Here is a 23992-nt window from a genome sequence, read left to right as displayed (position 1 = left end):
CTTCCTGGCATCCCTTGAGAAGTTCTTCACCCTTTCCTCCTAAGAGGGTGCTCCCGCACCCAACCTCCCCCACTTTATCCTGCTCTATCCCCCTTTCCAGGGGCATCAAGTGTTTTGGAATCACTGGCCAATGAGAATGAAAGACACAAGATGCTTTAAAAGCACAATCAAAACGATTTCTAAGGAGATTGGTTATACCTAGGACATAGAAGTCTGATGTATCACTAGGATTCATGTGACAGAGCTTTACTATTATAGAACTAATTATTCTCTTTCTCCATCTCTCTGTCTGTCTCTGTCTCCCTCTCTTTCTTTAATTCCCTCCCTCCCTCCCTCCCTCCCTCCCTCCCTCGCTCCCTCCCTCCCTCCCTCTTTTGTGAACTAAGATTTCCACTTATAACATGACATATACCCAGTGCCATACACCTGGGAGGTCTTATTCATCTGAGACAGAGACAGTCCATTTAACAAATCAAGTTGACTGATAAGGATTCTAAGACTTTTATTCCTAGCAGTCAGCAGGAAAATGACCCTTGCTGCTGGATCTTGATCACCAACAGAGAATAATGAACCTTTCAGAGGTTTGGGGTTTTTGTCTTGTTTTGTTTTCTTCTTCTTCTTCTTCTTCTTCTTCTTCTTCTTCTTCTTCTTCTTCTTCTTCTTCTTCTTCTTCTTCTTCTTCTTCTTCTTTCCCTTCCCCTTCCCTTCCCCTCCTCCTCCCCCTCCCCCTCCTCCTCCTCCCTCCTCCTCCCCCTCCTCCTCCTCCCTCCTCCTCCTCCTCCCCCCCTCCTCCTCCCCCCTCCTCCTCCTCCTCCTCCTCCTCCTCCTCCTCCTCCTCCTTCTTCTTCTTCTTCTTCTTCTTCTTCTTCTTCTTCTTCTTCTTCTTCCAACAGATACACAGGGCTAATCTGCCAAGAAGGGAATAAATGATGAATAACCATAAAGCAGAGTGAATGGATACTAAGATATTATCTAATCCCTTTGAAGGAGGGGGTATTAGTTCTCAGTACTTTCATTCTTGGCCTTAGCCAGTTTTACTTCCTAGAGCACACTTGTCAAAGTCAGGACACATATTTAGTGATTAGTCCTCAAAATAAGCCCTGTTTTGGAAGAAAGCATGTAATTATTAGACACTTTCAGAATATTCCAAATACATAAAACCCATCACCACAGTCAGGAATTATCTGAAACAATATATTAATAGTGCAAATTTTGAGATTAAGCTATTGTCTCTTTGTAAGATTTGAAAAGGATACTGAAATTCAAATTGAGAGAATATATAAATTTGGAAACTTTACATAACAGAAGTTTTAACATCATTTTCTTGATACAGTAGTATTATGTTCTCATGTTGACAAAACACTTACGTATTTGACATGCCAACAAACACTTCTTGCTGCACTGTTTATAACAGTGAAGAAGAAATAACACAAAAAATTGTTTGGTTGTACAAAATAAATTGAATGTATATCTGAATAAGGAAATATAAAATATTAAAATGAAGTATGTGGGCCTGTGGATTAAACATGTATAATATCCATTGAATATTCTGTAAAAGTTAACTACATGAAACTTATGAAGCATGTGATATTATATGTCAAAGTACACATTTATATGTGCACAAAAGAAGTAAAACAAAAATAGATCTAATGTGGCAAAATTGAATAAACTACAACATTTATACTTTATTTGTTGTGTAGAGATCATGTGTTCTAGACTTATTATAAATAGTAACAAATGAGCATCAATTGAATAAAAAGGAATGAGACTAATTCCACAAAATTAATTGAATTGTTTAAAACAATGTGATTTGGTTGGTTTCATCTTAGACTGGCAATTCAATAACTTCTTTTAAACTCATGAATGCTTAAATTCCATAAACAAATATTTAATCTCTAATGGTGATACATGCACTATACTATTCTCTGAGAACACAAGAAGATAGAAATGTCAGTCTTGTTATCAATTAGTATATGTGCACATTTAGGGGTTTGAGTAGTTACTGAAGACTTTCTATAGAAAACCCATATCATTCACTGTGGCTTATTGATCTCTCTAATTTTAGGGAAAAGCCTCTTTTGGTAGTTGCAAACAAGCTGCTAGAGAATGAATTGCCTTGCCAAGCAGGTGCTGTTTAGCAAGACTGTTGCTAATGGATACTCACTCTTCCACTGGCCTTTGCTTTGTTAGGAAGTCAGGGAACAAACCCTTCTGAAGCTTCTATTGTCAGATGTTCATTAATGCTGCTTCTGCAGTGCTCAGAGGTCCTTCTCACCGTTAGGTAAAAACAACCGCCCTGTCTTCTCCTGTGGTGGATGCATCTAAGCTTATGTGCCTTCCTTACTCCATGCTTGTTCCTTCTGTCTAAGATTCTAATTCAATCTGTTAAAGGCCCTGTCCAAAAAACAAGACTCTGTGATGATTCTGTTAGTCCCCATTAAAAATCTGGAGTAAAACTATGAAATAACCTAAAGGAAAATTAAATATGTTTAAAGTCTGTTGCCATTTTTATATGACAGTAAATTTGGAAGGTATAAAAAGAATGATTTTTTTGTAATGTTCAGCATTATTTGTTGTTTTATCCAAATCTGTTTTGTCTTTTTAACATATTATTTTTTATTGATATTATATATGGGATTATATATGGGATGTCTTAAATACTATTTTTCAGATTAAATGTCAATATTCATACTCTAAAAACTCTGTAGGCACAAAAGAATATCATTATATGAAAAACTTAACATTAGTTAATCTTAATAAAAAACGATAAATATAATTTAATCACAGTGTCATGGTGTTTTATTTCTCAATTCAATCTAGGTAAGTAACTTGAATCGTCAAATCCTAGGCAAATTTAATTTGAAAAGAATGAAAGAGATAGAAGAGGGTAGCCTTCGGGCAAATATTTACCTGTGGAGTTATTGATCCTATTAAGAAGAGAAGTACAGTAATCAGGATGAACCATACTGGGTGATATTTTGTTCCCACAAACTCCTCAGCATAACTTACATTTTACTTTCTCTTAGCTGCCCCAAATCTATCAACTAATTCATTTCTCAAATTATTTTTAAGACTTCAAACAATTTGTACTTTTACGACATCGTAATACCTATTATTATGTTTTTTTCTGAATTACATTCTGTGTGATCTCAGCTTCTAAAGTGTTTGTCAAAGCCTTTCTAGTAACTGTTTAAATAAATTATTGTATATGCATATAGCATGGCTAATACCTCACTGCAGTGGATACAAAGCCCATGTTGAATAAGGATTCTGTACTTAGAATTCAGTCCTCATCAATGGCAATAACAGTTCTCTGTTCAATTTTTGTCTCTTGTAACTAAAGCCCACTGATACAATGTGCAGGAGCAAAGGACTATGACCCATGACCTAGATAGTGTTCTAGTCTGTCAGATACTCCTTGCTCTGTCTGGGTTTCCTAGTTCCATTCCTAGGATGAGGTCTGAATAAGAATGGGCACTTTTGTCACTATATATAGAGGTCCTCACCACATTCTTGTCCACTTTGAATGCAGAAGTGAGTACAAACGTGGAAAGCCAGAAATAATACAATAACCAAGGTTCAAGTCACAGCAAAGTAATGTCTCACTTTACTAGATTTCAATACCATAGAGTCTTTTGCCTATATGGAATGGAGGTTAGCTTGGTGTTTTTGTGAGACTCCTAACAGTAGAAGTGGGTGTGTCTCTGACTCTTTCCTGCTCTTGGGACTTTTTATTCCTATTGGGTGGCTTTGTCCAGTCTCCAGATGATGGCTTTTGCTGTGTCTTATTGTATCTTGTTTTAGTCCTGTTTGGTGTTGTCTCTTGGAAGCCTGCTGATTTCAGAAGAGAAAATGGAGAGGGAGCGGACCTGTGGGAGAGTGGAGCTAGGAGAAGTGGACTAAGGAGAAAATGTGGTTGTAGTTGTCATGCATTATATGAGGGAATACTCTATTTTTAATTAAAAAATTAAATAAAAGTTTGGGATTCACAAGGCCAATTTGTAATACCCCTAGCACATTCATTCTAAGATGGGGACTGCAAATTCTTTTTTAAAAATTAATTATCTTATGTATTTATATCCCAAGCAATGCCCTCCCTGCCGGTACCTCCTCCCAGAGTTCTTCTTCCCACGGAAAGGGTGCTCCTCACCCTCTGGGGCATCCTCCTTTCCTAAGCATTAAGTCTCTACAGAATTAGGCGCATCTTCTCCCACTGAGGCCAGACAAGGGAAACCTCTGTTGCCAGCAGCCACATACAATGTATGCTGTTTGGTTGGTGGCTTAGACTCTAGGAGAACCCAGGGGTCCAGGTTAGTTGACACTGTTGTTTTTCCTCTGGGATTGCCATCTGCTTCAGCTCCTTCAATTCTTCCTCTACTCTTCCTTGGGGGTCCTCCACCTCAGTCCAATGTTTGGTTGTGCATATCTGCATTTGTCTCAGTCACCTGCTGGTAGAACCTCTCAGAAGACAGCCATACTAGGCTCCTGCCTGCAGACACAAGATATCATCAGGAATAGTGTCAGGGTTTGGAATCCTCCCATGAGATGGATCCCAAGTTGGGCTAGTCACTGTACTGCTCTTCAGTCTGCTTCATTTTTGTCATTGCATTTCTTTTAGAGAGAAATATGTTTGGGTCAAGACTTTGGAAGGTGGGTTGATGACTCCATCCCTCCACTGGGGGCCCTGTTTATCTACTGGAGGTGGTCTCTTCGGGTTGCATTTTCCCACTGTTGGGTATTTTGGCTAAGGTCATCTCCATTGGGGACGGCAAATTCTTTTTCTTTTAAATTTTTTATTTTATTTATTTACATTTAAAATGTTATCCCCCTTTCCGGTTTCCCCCCCTGAAAAGCCCCTATTCCACCCTCTCCCTGTTTCTATAAAAGTGTTCCCCCACTCACTGGCTGGCACTAGCATTCCCCTATGCTGGGGCCTCGAGCCTTCACAGAAACAAAGGTCTCCCCTCCCATTAATGCCAGATAAGGCCATCCTCTGCTACATATGCAGCTGGAGCCCTGGGTCCCTCTATGTGTATTCTTTGGTCTCACCCTAAGTTGATAATGAGCTGTTTGTTATGAGAAATTTGGCCATGAAGAGTAACATAGATATCATATGTCTTTAGTATCTGATTTTATCTTGATATTTTTAAAAAATATATATTTATTTATGTATATATACGGTCTAAACAGCAATTTTTAAACCACACACACATCTGTAATAAGTCTTTTTTATTAAAATTAAGACCTGCCAATGTGTTCTTTAAATGTGCATATGCTTATGTCTTATGGCTAAAAGTGAGCATGGTAATTAGTTTCCCTCCATAGATGCTAGAGGTATCTTATGCTCAGTAGTGGGAGTTAAATACGGGCCTTGTTAACCGTCTGTCCTTCTCGTTTGGTATTGATAGTCATCAGTTGTGGAGACCCAGGTATACCAGCCAATGGATTGAGATATGGAGATGATTTTGTGGTTGGGCAAAATGTTTCTTACATGTGCCAGCCAGGCTATACCATAGAGTTAAATGGATCCAGAGTTAGAACATGTACAACTAATGGCACATGGAGTGGAGTCATGCCAACATGTAGAGGTATGTAAATAGTTCTTTCAACATTGCCTATTTATAGCCATTACTTACTTTCCTTATTTTATGCATATTTAAGTATATAGATATTCTGCCCCCGCTTTTATTTTTCTGATACCAACATGTTGGGTAGTTTATTTTAAAGTCCTAAGGTAACATGTAGATATGTTAAAATTGTATCTTTATCAAACTTATTTTTATTTTGAGTAGTGATGATGAGGTGTAGCAAAACAAAGCACAACACTGTCTGGTACATGCTCAACACTAATGCTTACACCAGGTGAGATTTGTAAAATACTGTCACCTGAGCAAATTGTAACTTTAATCTTCTCAGCTATTTAAGGCCATCCTTTTACAGATGTTTAAAAAAAGCCTTGATTTAGAAAAAGCTAGTGTCAATTAAGGAAACCTTATATAGCATAACGAAGTTTTATGATAGCTTTATTTTTAATAATTGGTGTTTCCTATTCATGTATCCCTTTGTGTCTAATAGTTGATGAGTTCAGGTATACAGAACTTGTATTTTCACAAATGTAATGGTTGCAATTTGTTTCCATTTCATTAGCATTACATTATTTATGTAAAATCAGAAATAGTTTCATTTTATTGTGTGCATATTAATACTAATGTATATGTGGTTCATCATAATGATCCACACATAAGCATTTATATCGAAAATTGACATATTAGCACACTCAAAAATATCTTTGTCCCCATTGTTAGTCATCAATTACAGAATCTTCTCATTTCCATTCTTAGAAGGTTGTTATCTCTTTTTCTTATATTTCACACTTTTGAACATTACTCTGTCTGGGAATTTCACCAGCTAAACAAACTTAAATTTTAAAATTAATTATGTGTTTACAAATATGATAGGCTTGAAAATATGAAATTGTATTTTTTCAGTATGTATACTGGATACTGTAACCAGAAAAAAAGTTTGTCTATATTTGAAAAACAAGAATTTTTTAAATTGCTTTAAAAAATCCCCAGGTTCAATGCTGAATCTAAATTCAGCCAAGGACTCCGCTCATCAGCCTCTTTCAGGGTCCTTGGGAAATAAAATTATAGAAGATAAAAAACTTGTCATCAGTTGCAGTATAGCCGATGGAAGAGCACCCTCTCTGCCCCCACCTTCATTTATCAGGAAGCTTGCAATCTTGTAAAAATAACTAGTAGCCATTATGTTACATCTTCCTCCAAAGTTAAATTTTAGTGATCTTGCAAGAAAACTAACAGGAGAATAAAACATGCCACACTGTATTGTCCTCCAAAAGGTTAAATAGCACATATGCTGCTCTTAATGATAATTATTTATTTATTTCACACTGAGGGTATTTCAACAGCTGTGTCTAATTACTTTTAATGTAATTGCAGCTGTTACCTGCTCAACTCCTCCCCAGATCTCTAATGGAAGGCTGGAAGGAACAAATTTCGACTGGGGCTTTAGTATTAGCTACATCTGTTCTGCAGGATATGAGCTGTCCTTTCCTGCCGTTCTGACCTGTGTAGGCAATGGTACCTGGAGTGGAGAGGTCCCGCAGTGCTTACGTAAGTAATAACATTTCAATAATATCCATAATGTTTTACAGTAACATTTGTTTCTTAAACCTTTCAAATTTGCTAGGCTGTACCCAAGGAGATTAAGCTCCCTATAAGTACATAATTAGGATTTAAATTTAAAAAGCCAATTTTCATTAATGTAGCTATTTTTTCATTTATTCTAGTCATTTATGTTCTTCCAGTTTGGCTCAAATAATTTGAACCAAAGTGCTTTACTTTAGTAAAAATTTTTCTAAGTTATTCTTATTTTATAAAATTCCTTCAAAATAGAAACCATCTTAAGAAACATTACTAAATTATCAAATTGAAAATCTTAATTATATTTATTATGGCATTCAGTTAGGCATGGACTAATATTGCATTCAAAGAAACCCTCTCTAGATAGTATTTCTAGTCCACCTCAGTGTTGATAGAAGACACGTTAGCCCCTGAGACTCTTTCTATAGTGAGGATTGTCTTGGAAGACACCAATGTGTTTAAATGGCTTAGAGGTACTTCTAGACAGTCAGAGTTAAGAGTTGTACAAAAAAATTATATGTTTTAATGTGAATGAAAAATTTCTATCTAGCAGTTTACTAACCTGAGTAGGTGCCACTTTGTCTCAGAGTATGTAAAGTCCATGAAAGAAGGAAGCTTGCCCTCTCTGCCTGCTTGTTCCAACTCTTACTGTCAAGTCTATTCTTTCACTGGTATTCTAGCCTAATTCTTTAGGATTCTGATAAATACTGAAAACCCCTTGAGCCACCCAGCCTTATAAAGTGAAAAGCTACTGGATTGTGTAGATGGACCACAGCCTATGTTCACTCATTAGATACGATATGACTTTTGGCATATGTACTATAGAGGAGAGAGAAGCTTACCAAGATGTCAAGTCTTCATTTTCCCCATAGGACTTCAGCCTTCCTGGAAAAACTGGCACCAAGCTAGCTCACTCCAGTTACTTTATTCAAATGTTTTAAGTTTCTAAATACCAACGTTATCTTGCCCTTGCTGCCTATGAGAACAGACAACCCACACAAATCTCAGCCCCTTTAAATTATGGCTAGGCATAGTCAAAAGTAACAACTACAGGTTTTCCAGGAGTGTATTAGGACCAGTATCCAGGAGTACCTGGAAGTTCTCATATAGCACCAAGTGCAAACTTTCCAGGGAGACAACATTTGATTCAAAGGTCAAACAGTCTCAAAACAATTTCTTACCATCTACTGGTTAACCCAACCGTAGAAAAGACATTGTTGAAACATGTCATTCAAATTTGAACACAGAGGGTTTACAATGTATACTTTTCCCAAAAAGCTATAAATAAAGGCTTTAATTTACATATTTATAGTTGTGTCTATAGATGTCTATTTAAGGACAAATAGATTCATACTAGAATTCATGCTTATCTAAAGAACCATGACTAATCAGAATTTGGTATCAAGTGTGGTCCTAGAGTAACAGAAGTATAAGCATGAATTCTTTTTAAGTATCTTCAATAGGTTTTCCAGTTTTCCAACAATTCCTATAATTACTGAAGCCCCTCAAGTTACTGAAACTTTTCCTTGAAGCTTGAAAGTACAGATAGCTCTTGATATGAGTTATTTATTTTACAAAATCAAAGAGCCAAATGCATATGACTGTCCTAATTCATCAATTGTTGACTTGGTGGCTTTATATAAAGCTGTTGACTAATTGTGAAAAATAAGAAAAAATGACGATATTGGTTGGTTGGTCCTAGCATCTCTAGATAAACTGATGAGAGAACAAAATATTCTCCACGATAAAACTAAACAACTTCTAGCATGAGCATATGGTGAAGGAAACAGTAAACTCATTGATAAAACTGACCAGATCCAGACACAGATAAAACATTTCAAAGTTTCTAAGTGTACTCTGAAGTACTGGTCTTCTCTTGAGCAGCTCAAATAAGACCCAACCCCTTATTATAAGACTGGATGAATAATAAAATAAATTCAACTCCAAGTCTCAGAAAGTGTTGGCAGTTAAATTAAAGATTTAATTGTTAAGGAATGGATTCTGTAACGTGGGGTAGAGATGTGAGGGAAGACCTTATTGAGGCTGAGAAATTTGAGCCCTAGATTCTCAAGGTTTTACCTTACTTGATGAAGTAGTCTCTACTCCCTCATCAGAAGATATAATCGCACTCCCCCTCCTGAAATATTGCCCTTTTCTGCATTTTACTGAGGAGAATAATCCTTCATTGTCTGCTAGACCAGCAGTGACTTTACCTGACAGAGTTGTCAAGCAAGGATCTACTGATGTTTCTAATATCCCAACAATATCTGTCTCTAGACATGTAACCACAAGGAAGGCTAAGCAGCATCCTAGATTGGAGACGAAAAAACGCATCCAAGAGGAGGTGTGCTACACTACTAAATAGCTTAACAAGTTTGCTAATTCATTCAAGCAGTTTTCTGGGAAATATTCATAGAAATGGATTTTAAAACTGGAAGATAATAATGGAAGGAACATAAAACTGGATCAGTATGAGTTTACTGATACAATTCCCTTGAGTGGGGATTCTAAGGTTAATATGCTGGCTTGCACAGTTAGAAAAGTTATCAAAAGTTTATTTGAATTATTGATTGAATCATTTGTTAAGAGATGTTCTTCTTAAAAGGCATTGAAAGTGCTTGATATTCCTCAGCTTAGTGATGATGAGGGATTTTTTTTAAGGATTAGGGAAGTTGCAATGCAAAAATGGGTACCCTATACACCCAGAGTGGGAAGGCCTAAAAGGCATGCCCTTCACTAATCCTGCAAAATGTTGAGAGGGGTACTACCATATGTCAAGTTATTTTTGGTTGTTTATTTTTTATTTTTTATTTTTGTCATCTTTCTCTTGTGGCAGACCTTAGGGTCAGAGGTGCCCCTGTTCAGTTGGATGAATTAAATGTAATGGGTTTAATAGGGCCCCAAATTAGCATGGGCCAGGTGGCAACACTGAATCACCAGGCAAGATTATCATAATCGGCAGCACAGATAAGCCAATGTCAAGAAATAGCCTGACTCATATTGGAAAGGACAGAAAAAGTGATTTTTATGGTTGCATGACTCATTGGTACAGCTAATCAATTGGGAGAATTACACTCAAAGAGAAACAAGTAATTGCCCTTTTATAGAACTTTATAGATGGAAAATATGGCTTTCTGGAGAGAAAGAAAATGGCACAAGCAATCAAACATAGTAGGCTTGAGACCCCTAAGTGGTTTTACAGTGCTAAGTATTTGGACCTAAGGTCCTATACATACAAGTAATACTAAACAAACTTAGAAGATTGCATGTATGTTTATTTGCATTTTGTGAAAACTGTTCTCAACTGTCAACATGGTGGCCAAAGTGTTTGGGTACTCATATGAGAGACGTTTTAAATTAAATTTTTTGAAGTGGGAACACCCAATTTTAATCTAGATATCTTTAGGCATGAAGATATTGTTTAATCCAGATATCTTTAGGCGTGAGGATATTGTTTAATCCAGATATCTTTAGGTGTGAAGATATTGTTTACTCTGGGCAATGCCTCCTGGTTGCAGCTTATAGAAAGAACATGGAGGGAGAAGATTTCCCTCACTGCTTGCTTGCTCTCAATCTCACTGGCAAATCCATTACTTTACCAGCATTAGATTCTACTTCTTTATGATACCGATACATACTGAAGACCAGCTGAGACATTCAATTTTGTGTTTGGACCCTATGTTGATAAAGAGCCATTGTTTGATTAGCTGAACCACAGCTTGTAATTAATTCTAATATATACCCAGAATATGGAATATTTTTACATGTATAAAATATATAAATATGAAGATAGAATGTATAGTATATGTAAAACCAATACCCCATATTCTATTATATATTCTATTATATGGGGTATTGATTTTATATATACTATACACACACATACAAATATATATATATAATATTTGTATGTGTGTGTGTAAATTCTGTAAATTTTGTTCATCTAAGGAGCTAGCTTACTTTTCTCTTAAATATTTTGTCAGTATTTTGAACAAGAAGCCATTAAAATATTTGTATACTTAGGTATACTTACAAGTGTTCCTATCATTAATCAATTTTGGGTCAGGGAGGGGATTTATAGCACATTTTGAAATTTTGTCTATTGTCTGATTCCAGAGAGGGCATAGTCATGTTATCAGTTTTGTACCTTTGTAAACTATTAGGGATTGAAGAATAGTTCCAAACCTATTGTTACACAGTAAATTCTGGTAAATTCAGCTTAAGAACATATTATATTCCAGCCAATCAACCAATACATCAACAAATATAAACATGAAAATAGGTAAGGGATCTGTAACCCTATAGGTGGAACAACATTATGAACTAACCAGTACCCCAGAGCTCTTGACTCTAGCTGCATATGTATCAAAAGATGGCCTAGTCCGCCATCACTGGAAAGAGAGGCCCATTGGACTTGCAAACTTTATATGACCCAGTACAGGGGAATGCCAGGGCCAAAAAGTGGGAGTGGGTGGGTAGGGGAGTGGGGGGGGCAGGGTATGGGGGACTTCTGGGATAGCATTGGAAATGTAAATGAGGAAAATACCCAATAAAAATATTTTTTAAAAAAGAAAGTAGTAATTGGGGTAAGAGAGAGACTAGAGAGGTTGGAGGTCACAGTTCTCATGATATACTTAATGCATATATTAAAATTTCAAAGAGGAAATTCTATAAAAGATATTAAAATAAATGTAAATAAAAGAAAACTATAAAAAAATCTACTCCCAAGTGAAAAACTGATTGCATAAAATTAGATGAATATGTGAATTACAATAACAATTAACGATATTTGAACATCACAAGTACAGCACATTAAAAATCCTGGTGAATATATGGGTAGTATGAAAGAATCAGTCATAAAAATATTTTAAATTTACCTTAAATTTAAATTAATTTTTAAAACATATTAGTATACACATTTCAGTGCTCAGAATACAATAAGCAGATACAATACATATGTCCTTATATTTGTGTGTACTTGTGTTTGGACATGTGTGTATGATTATGCATATATGTATGTGTATGCATGAACGAATAAATGTACGTGTGCTTGTACACAAAAGCATATTTGAAAAATAGTGCAGGCTTTATTATGCCTTAAATATAACAGCTTATTATTAACAGTGCTTTCTTTGAGTCACATCATATTTCAAGAGTAGATTACAGTTTTGACATATGTAACTAGAGTTCTATTATTTGATTTTGATTTATTTAAATTAAAAATGTAAAGCATTTGACATTTACTATCATGCTAAACAGAGCAAACACATCAGACTAATTATTTAAATTCTATATGTTCTTTAAACATTATAATTTATATATAAACTAGAAAGAAGTTGCAAATTTTCCCTGGGATAGGTTATCATAGATATTAGGTTAGTGCAATATCCCAGTTAATTTTCATGATTTTATAAAGTGTTTACTGTATCTATTATGTTTGTGACAAATATCTCCATTTTGACTTCTAGCAAAGTTTTGTGGTGATCCTGGTATACCTTCCCAAGGAAAACGAGAAGGCAAAAGCTTTATATATCAGTCTGAGGTTTCATTCAGCTGCAATTCTCCCTTCATACTAGTGGGATCAAGCACGAGGTTATGCCAAACTGATGGCACTTGGAGTGGCTCATCACCTCACTGCATAGGTAATACTCATAAAGGCTGGTTATACTCTGTAATTGCACAATCATATCTTTGAAGAACATGTAATGCTTCTCTTACCATGTAAAAGGTATAGGTGGTTAAATATGTATAAAAATATAGAACTTTTTAGAAAGTACTAGGAATGTATACTAGTGGACTATTTTATTTTTATCATTTTAAACTTCCAGAAGACTTAACTCAAATGATTTTGTCATCTATAAGTTTAATGAAAAAGAAAAGCATGTCAGAGCAGTCGTATTATTAAGTAATATTATTTTAAAATATTTTAATTTTATAAAACACATTTATATGAAATGAGAATAGCTCCAAAACATAGAGATATTTGAAGGGCTATACATATATATCAGTGATTCTAACACAGAATGCTGCACTTAAGAAATCCAAGTAGCCTCCATGCAAACAGTCAGCTGACAGAGGACTAGCCCTACCATTCCTAGGAATGAAAGTCCTACAAGTATCCGGACACTCCAAATTATCAACCCTGTTTCCATGAATAATTTTTCATTTTTTCAGGAAAATATAGCCCTATCATATCTCAAACATTTAATACACATGGATTTCTTGAATAGCTATTGTTTTCTTTAACTTTTCATTTACAGAGTGGGTTTGATATCAAGTCATTTTTTTTTTTCTGACAAAAGTTTTAAAGTTCAAGAGCTACATAAGGCATATAAATGAAGTCAAGTTGAATTTCCTCTTTTAAAGATATATTTTTAAATATTTGTATGTGTGGGTGTCTATCTGTATGTGGGTATGTCTGTGTGATTGCAGACTAGCAGAGATCACAATTGTCTGATATTTCAAGAGCTGGAATTACAGGCTGTTGTGAGAGGCTGGATATTTATGGTAGTCACTGAATCAGGCCCTACATAAGCTAATGCAGTCTCTTAGTCACTGAGCTGTCTCTCCAGCCTCAACCTGAAATTCTTGCTTCAAGATTAGGAAGCTTCTGCTGACTGGGAGGTACTGTTAGTATTATGTTCGATATTCTTACCAAGAGTATATTTGCCAAGTCCAAGATTATTTAAGATTGATATGCATTGGAGAAGTATACATGGTTACATAAATCCCCTTCCTTCCTTCCTTCCTTCCTTCCTTCCTTCCTTCCTTCCTTCCTTCCTTCCTTCCTCCCTCCCTCCCTCCCTCCCTCCCTCCCTCCCTCCCTCCCTCCCTCCCTCCCCCCTCTTGCTTTGCTTTCTTGCTTCCTTTGAGTTTAGTACCAGTATATTAATTGCTGTTCCATTGCTCTGTGTATAAATACAATGTTCAAGGCAACTTATAGAAGAAAGAGCCTAAGTGGAATTATAGTTGGGAAGAAATAAGTGTACACCTTGGAGGCAGAATAGTTTAGGGCACCAAATGGCAGGCATGCTCTGTAGAGCAGAAGTTCCTATCTTGAATTACAAGAGTAAAGCAGAGACAGTGAACAAGAAAGGGTTTGAATCTTTAAACTTTCAAGGCAACACCCCCAGTGACATACCTCCTCCACCAAAGCCTCCCTTGCTAAATATCCCAAGCATTACCACAAACTCTGAACCAACGGTTAAATCCATAATATTATAATCCAATGTCTGGCTGGGCAGTAGTGGCGCATGCCTTTTATCCCAGCACTTGGGAGGCAGAGGCAGGCAGATTTCTGAGTTCCAGGCCAGCCTGATCTACACAGAGAAACCCTGTCTCAAAAAACAAAAAACAAAACAAAACAAAACAACAAAACAAAACAAAAACAAAAAAAGAGAGAGAGAGAGATAGAGAGAAATGGCATTGTCATCCAAACTACTTACTTCAGTGTATTTTGAACATATTCACCTCCTTAACTCATCCTAGATCTAACACCCCTTCTGTACCCATACAACTTTGTGTCATTTTTCAAATGACATTTTGTGACCAACTTCTACTGCTCCAGTTTTCTTGGAAGTGTGGTTTCAGTGGAGATTGGCTGATATGCCAGGAGCTATTCTCCTAGAAAAAACTGTCACACAGTCTATAAATTGATAATGACTTCCAATTGCTATATTGCTAAGGTTGGGATTGTGTCCCCAACTTCCATCTCTATGATCAGATTTTGTTTGACTAGATCTCACACAAGTTTAATACACTTGGTTTCAACTATTGTGAATTCATCAATGAGTGTTAATCTTTTTAATTGTTTACTTCAGAACCTACCAGAACGTCCTGTGAAAACCCTGGAGTACCAAGGCATGGATCTCAAAACAACACATTTGGATTTCAAGTAGGTATTATTGTATTATTAGGTTCTATTTAGTATAGCATGAAATATATTTTAATTTGATATTTTAATACATATATTATTGCAATGTATGATTATGCCCAGATCCTACTCTACTTCCTGTCCCCAATAACAAAAAAGAAAGACTTCTTGTCGCTTCCCTTCCTTCTCCCCAAGTAGATTACAGTTTATGATTTCATAACGTGTAGTTTATCTCTCTCACTATATATGCACACTATAATTTTATACTCTACATATGAAAGAAAACATGCATTGTTTGTCAGAGTTGGACTTCTCTTAGCATAATGATCTCTGATTTGATTCATTTTGCTTCAAAATGTCATAGTTTCATTCTTCTTTACCTCTGAATGAGCTAATAAATAGATGATTCTCAATGCGAGAAATACAAATGGCCAATCAATATGTGAAAAGTGGTTAGTATTCTTCTCCAGCATGGAAATTGAAATTACAACTGCTTTAAGCTTGTATTTTACCTGACTCAGATTTGCTATCATCAAAGAAAAAATGTTTCAGAGAAAATTTAAGTGCCTATACTTTTCTCATGTGTTTTGTTCGGTTTTCTTTTTCTTTTTTCTTTTCTTTTCATTTTGTTCTGTCTTCTTCCCTCCATCCCTTCCTTCCATCCTTTCTCTCCTTTTTTTCTTGAGACTACATTTTACTATACATTCTACATCAGCCTCAAAGTCATGTTTCTATTAACTTAGCCTTCCATGTATGCAATTGTAGGTATTGCTATCATGCTGAATTCCACTGAGGAATTTAAGTAGATATAACCATTTCTTTGTGAAAGTTGGCCAAAACTTAGTCATATTTGCTTCATGAGTTTATATACTTCTGTTGTCATACATCAAAAACAATGGCAAACTCATATTTTCATTCAAGAACACATGAATGCAGCTATCCTGTAAGAAAGGGGTTATGGGTAGAGAAACTGAAAATGTATTTCGAGAAAACATTCAAATTGAACTGGCCAGTAAGACAAGTAGAAAGCTGGTAGCAGTGAGCACTAGGAAAGCCTTAAGCAGGACACATAGAGTGAGGAGTTACAAAAGTGAGCAAGGAGATTTTACAGGAAGATGTGGGAGCTGGGAGGAAAAGTGAAACAAGAGTCTAAAGAAGAAATACAGAAAGCATTCCCAGTTGTGGAAAAACTGCTTATTTAATCTGTCAATCATTGATATGGTAAATTTCAAAAAAACCAATCTCTTCCTAACCCTATATTTTAAAATTCATAGTTGGGTTTATTTATGGGAATCATTCAGCATGCCCATTCATATGTGATTTACTTTTTTCTCCTTTTTTTCAAATTTAGATCTCATGTATAGATTCAGCAAGTTTTCCCTCACAAGGGTCAAAGGGAAGCCAAAACACATGCTGATTCTAGAAGGAAATAGACCATTTACACATTACCCAATTGCTTTCTGTGGCAGACTTTTCTAAATTGTGTTATGCTGAGGAAAATTCAGTGTGAACCTGAAAAATGTCCATTTCTTAAGGAAGGGCTCATCTAAAGTGCTATATTTTTGTTGCTAAAAATAGTTTCCACTTATCTACTTTTAAGGCACAGTATGAACATTGATTTCAGAGTGTTTTCAATTCTTCAGGTTTGCTTCAGTATGGCTCAGATAATACCAAACTGTAAAAGCATGCGTCTGTCTTTGTAACATAGGTATTTTAGAGAACTTAGCCATATGTCTCTAGAAAAGGCTGTTATCATTTGATCTAATTGCACATAAAAGTTTACTTGTTAAACAGCATTAGTTCTCAGCGCAAGGACGAAAGAAAATGATGCTAGCCAAGCATATAGCTGTCTCTCATGGTTGCACTATGTAATCCTGGCTGGACTAAGTGACAGGCCAAAGTGGTAGGTATGTCTCCTAGGTGGTAGGCTTAAAAAGCGTTCATAACCAGAATAGCCATGAAATTTTAACACATTATTAATTTGTGGGTTGTAGGCTATCAGGCACAATTCTGAAGATCAGAGGATAATTTGCAAGTGTCAGTTCTCTCCTAATGCAATATGAGTCCTGGGGATTGAACTCAAGTCATCAGGCTTGCCAGCAAAACCATTATTCACGGAGTCATCTTGCCAGTCTTGAAACATTAATATTAGTGACTGCATTAAATGCACTTGACTCTCTAAAAACTATAAGTCAATTTCCATACATCATTTGAGGTCATGGAAAAGGAATATTTGAGTTTGGAATAGCAAAATAACAAAGGAACGGGAACACCAACTTTGATTTTTTTTTGTTTTATTTTTATCATCACTGAAAAATATTATTTAGTATAACCTTGATATCTTTTATGTAGAGTTATACATAAATTTTATTTTTTTATAGTCTACCTAGATACATGTAAGTTTTTAAATAATATTATTTTTATATCAGTGTTTATTAAAATTAAAACATACTGAGAAAGCTAAATTAAGGGTGTGAACTTTCTTACCAGGATATGGTCAATGTGTATGAACATAAGCATATGCATACTAAATATATTTACTAAGTCTATATAGAATAGCACAATGCAAAGTTATATAAGTTTATTGGTAATTTATTGGAGGACAACAATAAGTATTTTTCATATGTAAATCTTACATTTCTGAGTTGAGAAAAGAAATCCCTGCTTGAGAATAGCAAAAACCTCACAATGGTAAGACACTATAAATCATTTGTTGGTATATGCAAGTTACCAATAGAGAATGAACTAATCTAAGCATAGAATCTAGGCATTGGACAAGAGCATATAGTTTCTTTATTCTATTCTATGCCTGTATAATAATATTCATATCGCTGCATTGGGCATGTTTGCGGGAAGATGTCTTCTCTGTATAAATATAAATATAAATAAAATATAAATATATAAATATATATTTATTTTGATATAAATCAAAACCTCATACATAAAATATTTGTCTTAGAAAAAGCAGTCTGAGGTACAGCTCAGTGACAGAACTTTCTTCTGACATACATGAAGCCCTAGGCTCATCCCCACACACTGGGATAACAAACAAACAAACAAACAAACAACAAAAACAAACCAAAAACACATTTCCAGATTCTCACAGTCCAATCTAGCCTTTCTATGCACCTTGGTTTGACAGGTATCTCATTGTGAGGAAGTAAATTTATACTCATAGAAAACTAATTACAGAGAAATGGAAGACAAAGTTAAGAATAGCTGAGCTAGCCTAGATAATTTTATTTTTATTTCAGTATTCTTGAATTCACTATTTTGCATATGTAGGATTATAAAGTAGATTTGAGGATATAGCTTTTATTATTAACATTTAGAGTATGTCACCTACTGATTCAGATAATGAAATACTCATCTGAAAATAACTGTGTCCAATTTATTGTTTTCTTCTCAGAACAGTACAAAAGAGAATAAATTAATTTTGAATAGTTACCAGGAGACTGGGAAATAACAGCTGCCAAAATGATTGATAAATCATGGAGATCAATTATGGATTAAGAGCCCTGAACACATTTTTCATTAACTGATGTATAACTGTCTTGACATAGGAAGATATATTATTGAGATTCAGTGTTTATTTCATAAAGTAATTATAGCTATGGAATATTTTCAATTTGACTCTTTAGATATTTAATCCCAAGATATTCTATCAAATAATGATGATGATGTCCAGTTCACAGTTGAAATTAATATCTTTGTATATTGAGGGAAACATATTCAGTCAAATTTTAGTACCTGAAATAATGAATATGCTAATATAAGTTATAAAACATATACATGTATTTCAATTAAAAATATTATTATTCATTCTTTAAACCAAGAATTTCAGGACTAAAATTGATATTAGTAATAGATAGGAAAAAGCAGGGACTAAATGATAATTTCTAAACCACTGACTGAGTTTTGTTAGGTTATTTTTTAAGGACTCTAAAGAGACAAACACTAAGTACCACTTTTCTGGTCATCTACTACTAATCTTTTGAAAAACCTTATTAATTTTTCTTGCAATATTTTAGGAGTTAATGACTTGTTTGCTAGTTTCTCTGCCACAGAGCAATTTAGTATGTTTACATTAAAAATCTAAAAGATAGTTGCCAGCTTACAACTAGAATTAAAGCTCTTTATTACTCTTCCTTGCCCTCTGAGACACTTTAGAACTAATTCTCTTAACAACCTACTCTCCAATCAGTTCTACTGCTTCCTGTTGTATAAATCTTCCCCTGACACTGTTTCTTACTTATTTGAATTATCCACAGCAATCAATTAAGTGTACTCTCCACCATGCCATAAAACAGATGATGTATTCATTTTTGCAAGCTTTTCATGTTTTTTTTTATCATTTTTATTTGTTTTCAGAAAAGTGTCTTATAAAGTCTAGGCTGACCTTGAACTCCACATGTGATTAAAGATAGTCCTCAACCCTCACTAACCCTCCTCAGCGCTTAGACTTTGGTCTGTCCTGTACAGTGCCCTTGTAGACTCATGATCTCTGTTGAAATTCCAACTGAGTGATTTATAGATGCTCACACAACAAGCATTCTTTAAATTCTGTCTTACAAATTTCTTCTGAAACTATTTTTTGTTCACATATTTTTCTATTTAGTGCTAGTTTTGGAATTATATTTTTACTTTTATGTCATTTACTATAGGTAGGAAGTGTTGTGCAGTTCCACTGCAAAAAGGGACACCTGCTTCAAGGATCTACAACAAGAACTTGCCTTCCTGACCTGACATGGAGTGGAATTCAACCTGAGTGCATACGTAAGGATTGTACACTTATATGGCATGGATCATGGGTCTGAGTTCATAGACACATTTTTCTTACAACATGGAAATGAGTTTGTGTCTGTAGAAGATACATATAAAATTATTTTAGATTAGTGCAAAACATATTTCATTTTTATAATTTTAGTATTGTATCTAAACCCCATGGTCATTGAAGCCAGAACTCAGGAGGAACAATTTTGTTCTTTTGACAAAAATTCTTACAGTGGTGTGAGTTTGGTCATCTTGTGTTTTAAGTAATGGTTACTTTCTTGATTCCTGGATTTGTACTCAAAATTGAAATACTATTAAATAAAGGATATTATGAATTAGTGAATCATAGTGACTTTTAATCACATGTGAAGAGGTTTTCAGAGAATATGAGACAACTACAACAACTAGTTTGAAATGAATGAAATGAAAAAACTTTTCAGAATCATCTAACCAGTTTTAGAGTCACTAAGTGATGTTTGGATGTACAATTTGAAATAAATTAAGCTACTTAGATGCTTGTAGTTCATTTTTCCTAATATTCTCTTTTCTTTCCCATGTTTTAAGTTCTAAATCTCATGCAAAGAATAACAACAAAAATATAAAGTATATGAAAATGCCAATACTCATCAGTATTGTTTCAATTACAAAGTTAGGTTTTAATCAAACATACTCTGGGGTTCCTGGATTGGCTTATATCTAATTATGGCAAAATTCTTCATAATCAAAATTTCAGTGATACATCTCAAAAAAATTAACATTTTTCTTTGCTCTTAATATAGCTCACAGTTGTAAACAACCAGAAAGTCCTGCTCATGCAAACGTAGTAGGAATGGACCTTCCCTCCCATGGGTACACACTCATCTATACATGTCAGCCTGGCTTCTTCTTAGCAGGGGGAACTGAGCATAGAGTATGCAGATCTGATAATACCTGGACTGGAAAAGTTCCTGTCTGTGAAGGTAATGTTTCTTTTCAGATGTTTTAACATATTAGGATGTGCTGTTTACATCTTTGTGGAACAAAGAATATTTGTCGGCCAAGTCCAAAATTTGAAGCTTTGTAGGCATTTTTGATTCCAGAAAAATGGACACTCAGACCATTTTCTGGCATCTTTCAATGCTAACTTGATTCCATTTCTCATTCTGCCCTTTCACATTCTCTTTCTAAATAGGTTTATTAGTGGATTCATTTTCTAAGTTTGTCATAACATGTTAGCTACATGTGGGTGACTTCACGTGATAGAAATTTATTCTTTCATATGTATTAAGTATGAAAGTCCAAAATAAAGAGTGAACAGGCCTTGGTGTGTTCTACCATTCCCAGAGACAGAGCCTTTCCCTACCCTATGCCATCTCTGGGCAATTACTAGCATTTTTTGACTCTTAACCTTCCAGTGAATTCTGACTCTGTCTTCATATATGATACTTCTCTTTCTATGCTCATGACATTTCTTATGAGGAAACTTGTTCTATATAGGACCTAGTTTAAATTCAGTGTTGTTATCTTGATAGTAACAGTTAATTACAACTACAATTTACTTCTACAACTTATAGTTACAACTACAATGTAGTGTGGGTTTTCTAAAAGATATTATTTGATCCAATATGGTAGGTGACATTTTTTCAATGTATCTTATTTCATAGCTTTCTCTTAGAGTTCGTATAATTTTTTTCACCGAGTTTGGTTTGGAAGTCATAAGTAAGATCTCTAATGTTCACAATTTTGAACGGAGTCAGTGTAGCATGACAATTTAAGTAGATCTAGGTAGATTGTACACTTGTTGCTGCTTCACCAGGAATAAATATTATTTAGTCCTGATATGCTGAATTTACCAGAGGAACACACACACTTCTCATATGAGGCAATGAAGGATATTTTCTATGTCAACACAAACAGTTTCTTTACGTCTGTTGAACTTTCCTCTCAGACTGTCCTGTGTTTGATGGCTTAAAGTAGGTCCAAATTTTATCACTGTTTTGACTGTTTTCATTCCCTCTTTGCCAGAATGCAATCCTGTGGTTTCCTCCCGCCTTCTCCACCCCCCCCCATTTTTTTAATTGGGATTTATTTCATTTACATTTCCAATGCTATCCCAAAAGTCCCCCACATGCTCCCACCCCCACTCCCCCACCTACCCACTCCCACTTCTTGGCCCTGTTGTTCCCCTGTACTGAGGCATATTCCTCCCGCCTTCTTAAAATACCCACCATATAACAAATTTCTTTTTCTTTATTATGCCTGTTGCTATTATTCACTTCTCCTCTTCTATCTATGTGACCTCCAAATGGCCTTTAATATCAGTAAACAAAATCCTTAAAATGTTCTGAAAGTGTAAATTTTTGTATTCTAATACTCTTCTAGGTCAGTACTTAATAACATTATCCAGTTTTTGTTTTCATTATGAATTTATTTCATAAAGAACTCATTTCACTTGGGATTTTCTAAAGATTTAGAATTCATTTGTCCTCTCTATTATCTTCTCTATGTAGTCCTTCGGGATCTTCTTTATATCAGTGCTTTCTTCTATGGAAATCACTTCCATGTTAGCATTACTATAACATTCTCCTTTGTTTAGCCTTAGACTCGCACATTCATGTTTGTACTTGACATGTCTGCTTAAATCCCTCAAAGACAATTCTGTCGAAATATCTCTATAAGCGTACAACTGCATTAATATAATTGTCTAGATTAGTAGGTTTATTGTTGTGTTCCCTGTGATATGTCTATCATAGAGTTTCATATTTTACAAAATTATTAAACAGATTGATAGTATCCTACTGAAACCCACTGCAGTACTATAGGTTTATCAGCAATCATTTTGTTGTCATTATTATTGTTTTATCAACATTAATATGATAGTAGAGTTCTGTTTTCCTGTGGGACTGCAGTTCTAACTTCTTCTGTTAATATTCTTTCAAAAACTGTGTCCCATTAATGTTCTTAAGGACATGGCAGGATTCCTTGGGCACAGACTGTGCAAAAGAGTGTATTTCACAGCTCCTACCCTTTCTGTAGTCTCTAGCCCCACATGTGATTTGGGGATACATGTACATTCTTTGCTATGTCTCAGAGCTTTAGCTTTTGATCTTACCCAATTTCTGGTACACAATGTAATATTTTGGCAACTTATGAATTTTAAATATAAACCCCGTTTTGTTGTTGTTTTCTACAAGAACAAAAAATCCTCGGTGTCTGTGATGGCATCGACTGTTTCATTTTAGTTTTTGCCTTTAATCAAAGATCAACTGCCTGTGAGGATTAAATGAAACTTTTTTCCGCAACCGCCTGTGATGAGAATAATTCCTAAAGCTGTTAATTAGAAGGTACTTTGATTGACATGGAATGGACGAAGAATTTTTAAGAAAATTAGGTAATATTTCAGACTGAAAATGAAAGTGTGGCACACTGTGTATAGTATACTGACTTGTAAAAATGCTGTTTTGTTTCCACAGCTGGTTCCAAAATATTAGTGAAAGATCCTCGACCTGCATTAGGAACACCTAGTCCGAAGCTAAGTGGTAAGTAATTGATCTGAAAGTCATAATCTCTAAAATTGATCTATAATTTTTTTCCTTTCTTATGTAAAATAATAAAATTTATATGTCAAAATGGTTTTGCTATGTGATTTATGATTATTATATTATATAATATTAACTTATTGCATGAAATATTTTAATTTATTTCAACATTATTAAATATAATTATTCCTGTCAAAAACATTACTTATGCATCTATCTGATTTTTGTTTTAAGTCTTTTTACAATAATAATGTCAATGAATGATTTTTATATATAAAATTAAGAGAGAAGACAAGACTTAATTTAAAAGATATATACCTATACAGAGGTATATATTTCAATATATTTGGTAGAAGATAAAGTCACTCACTTCTAGAATTTAAAGAGTTCATTTGTAATCATTTGATTTAAAAATTCAATATTAATCATATGACCTAGTCATTAATAACCTACAATAAAATTCCTATAACCTTGATGTAATTCTAATCCTAAAATTATTTACTATATCTGATATTCATCAGAATAAAGCATGAGGTATGCAGTATATAATAAGGAAATCTATTTGTCCCAACTATATCTTTTACATTATTAAGGATTATATTTGTGTTGAGTACATTTTTATCTTCAGTCCAACTTAAGAACTTAAACCAAAGTAAAGTTATAAA

The 23992-nt window shown here is 34.7% G+C and overlaps 1 protein-coding gene across 9 annotated transcripts in view; it reads left to right on the top strand.

The window, feature by feature from the left end:
- The window catches only part of Csmd3 (CUB and Sushi multiple domains 3), a 1211921-nt gene that overhangs the window by 1165690 nt on the left and 22239 nt on the right, over nt 1-23992 (top strand). For all 9 annotated transcript variants that reach the window (NM_001081391.2, XM_011245610.3, XM_030248540.1 and 6 more), the window contains 7 exons: nt 5409-5588; nt 6960-7133; nt 12632-12805; nt 14984-15057; nt 19701-19812; nt 20589-20768; nt 23262-23327. In NM_001081391.2, coding sequence (NP_001074860.2) covers nt 5409-5588; nt 6960-7133; nt 12632-12805; nt 14984-15057; nt 19701-19812; nt 20589-20768; nt 23262-23327 — 960 coding nt within the window. The remainder of the gene's footprint in view (nt 1-5408; nt 5589-6959; nt 7134-12631; nt 12806-14983; nt 15058-19700; nt 19813-20588; nt 20769-23261; nt 23328-23992) is intronic.

The sequence above is a fragment of the Mus musculus genome, chromosome 15, assembly GCF_000001635.26.
Source record: "Mus musculus strain C57BL/6J chromosome 15, GRCm38.p6 C57BL/6J".
NCBI classification, from domain to species: domain Eukaryota; kingdom Metazoa; phylum Chordata; class Mammalia; order Rodentia; family Muridae; genus Mus; species Mus musculus.
This window is presented reverse-complemented; position numbering and strand designations above follow the sequence as displayed.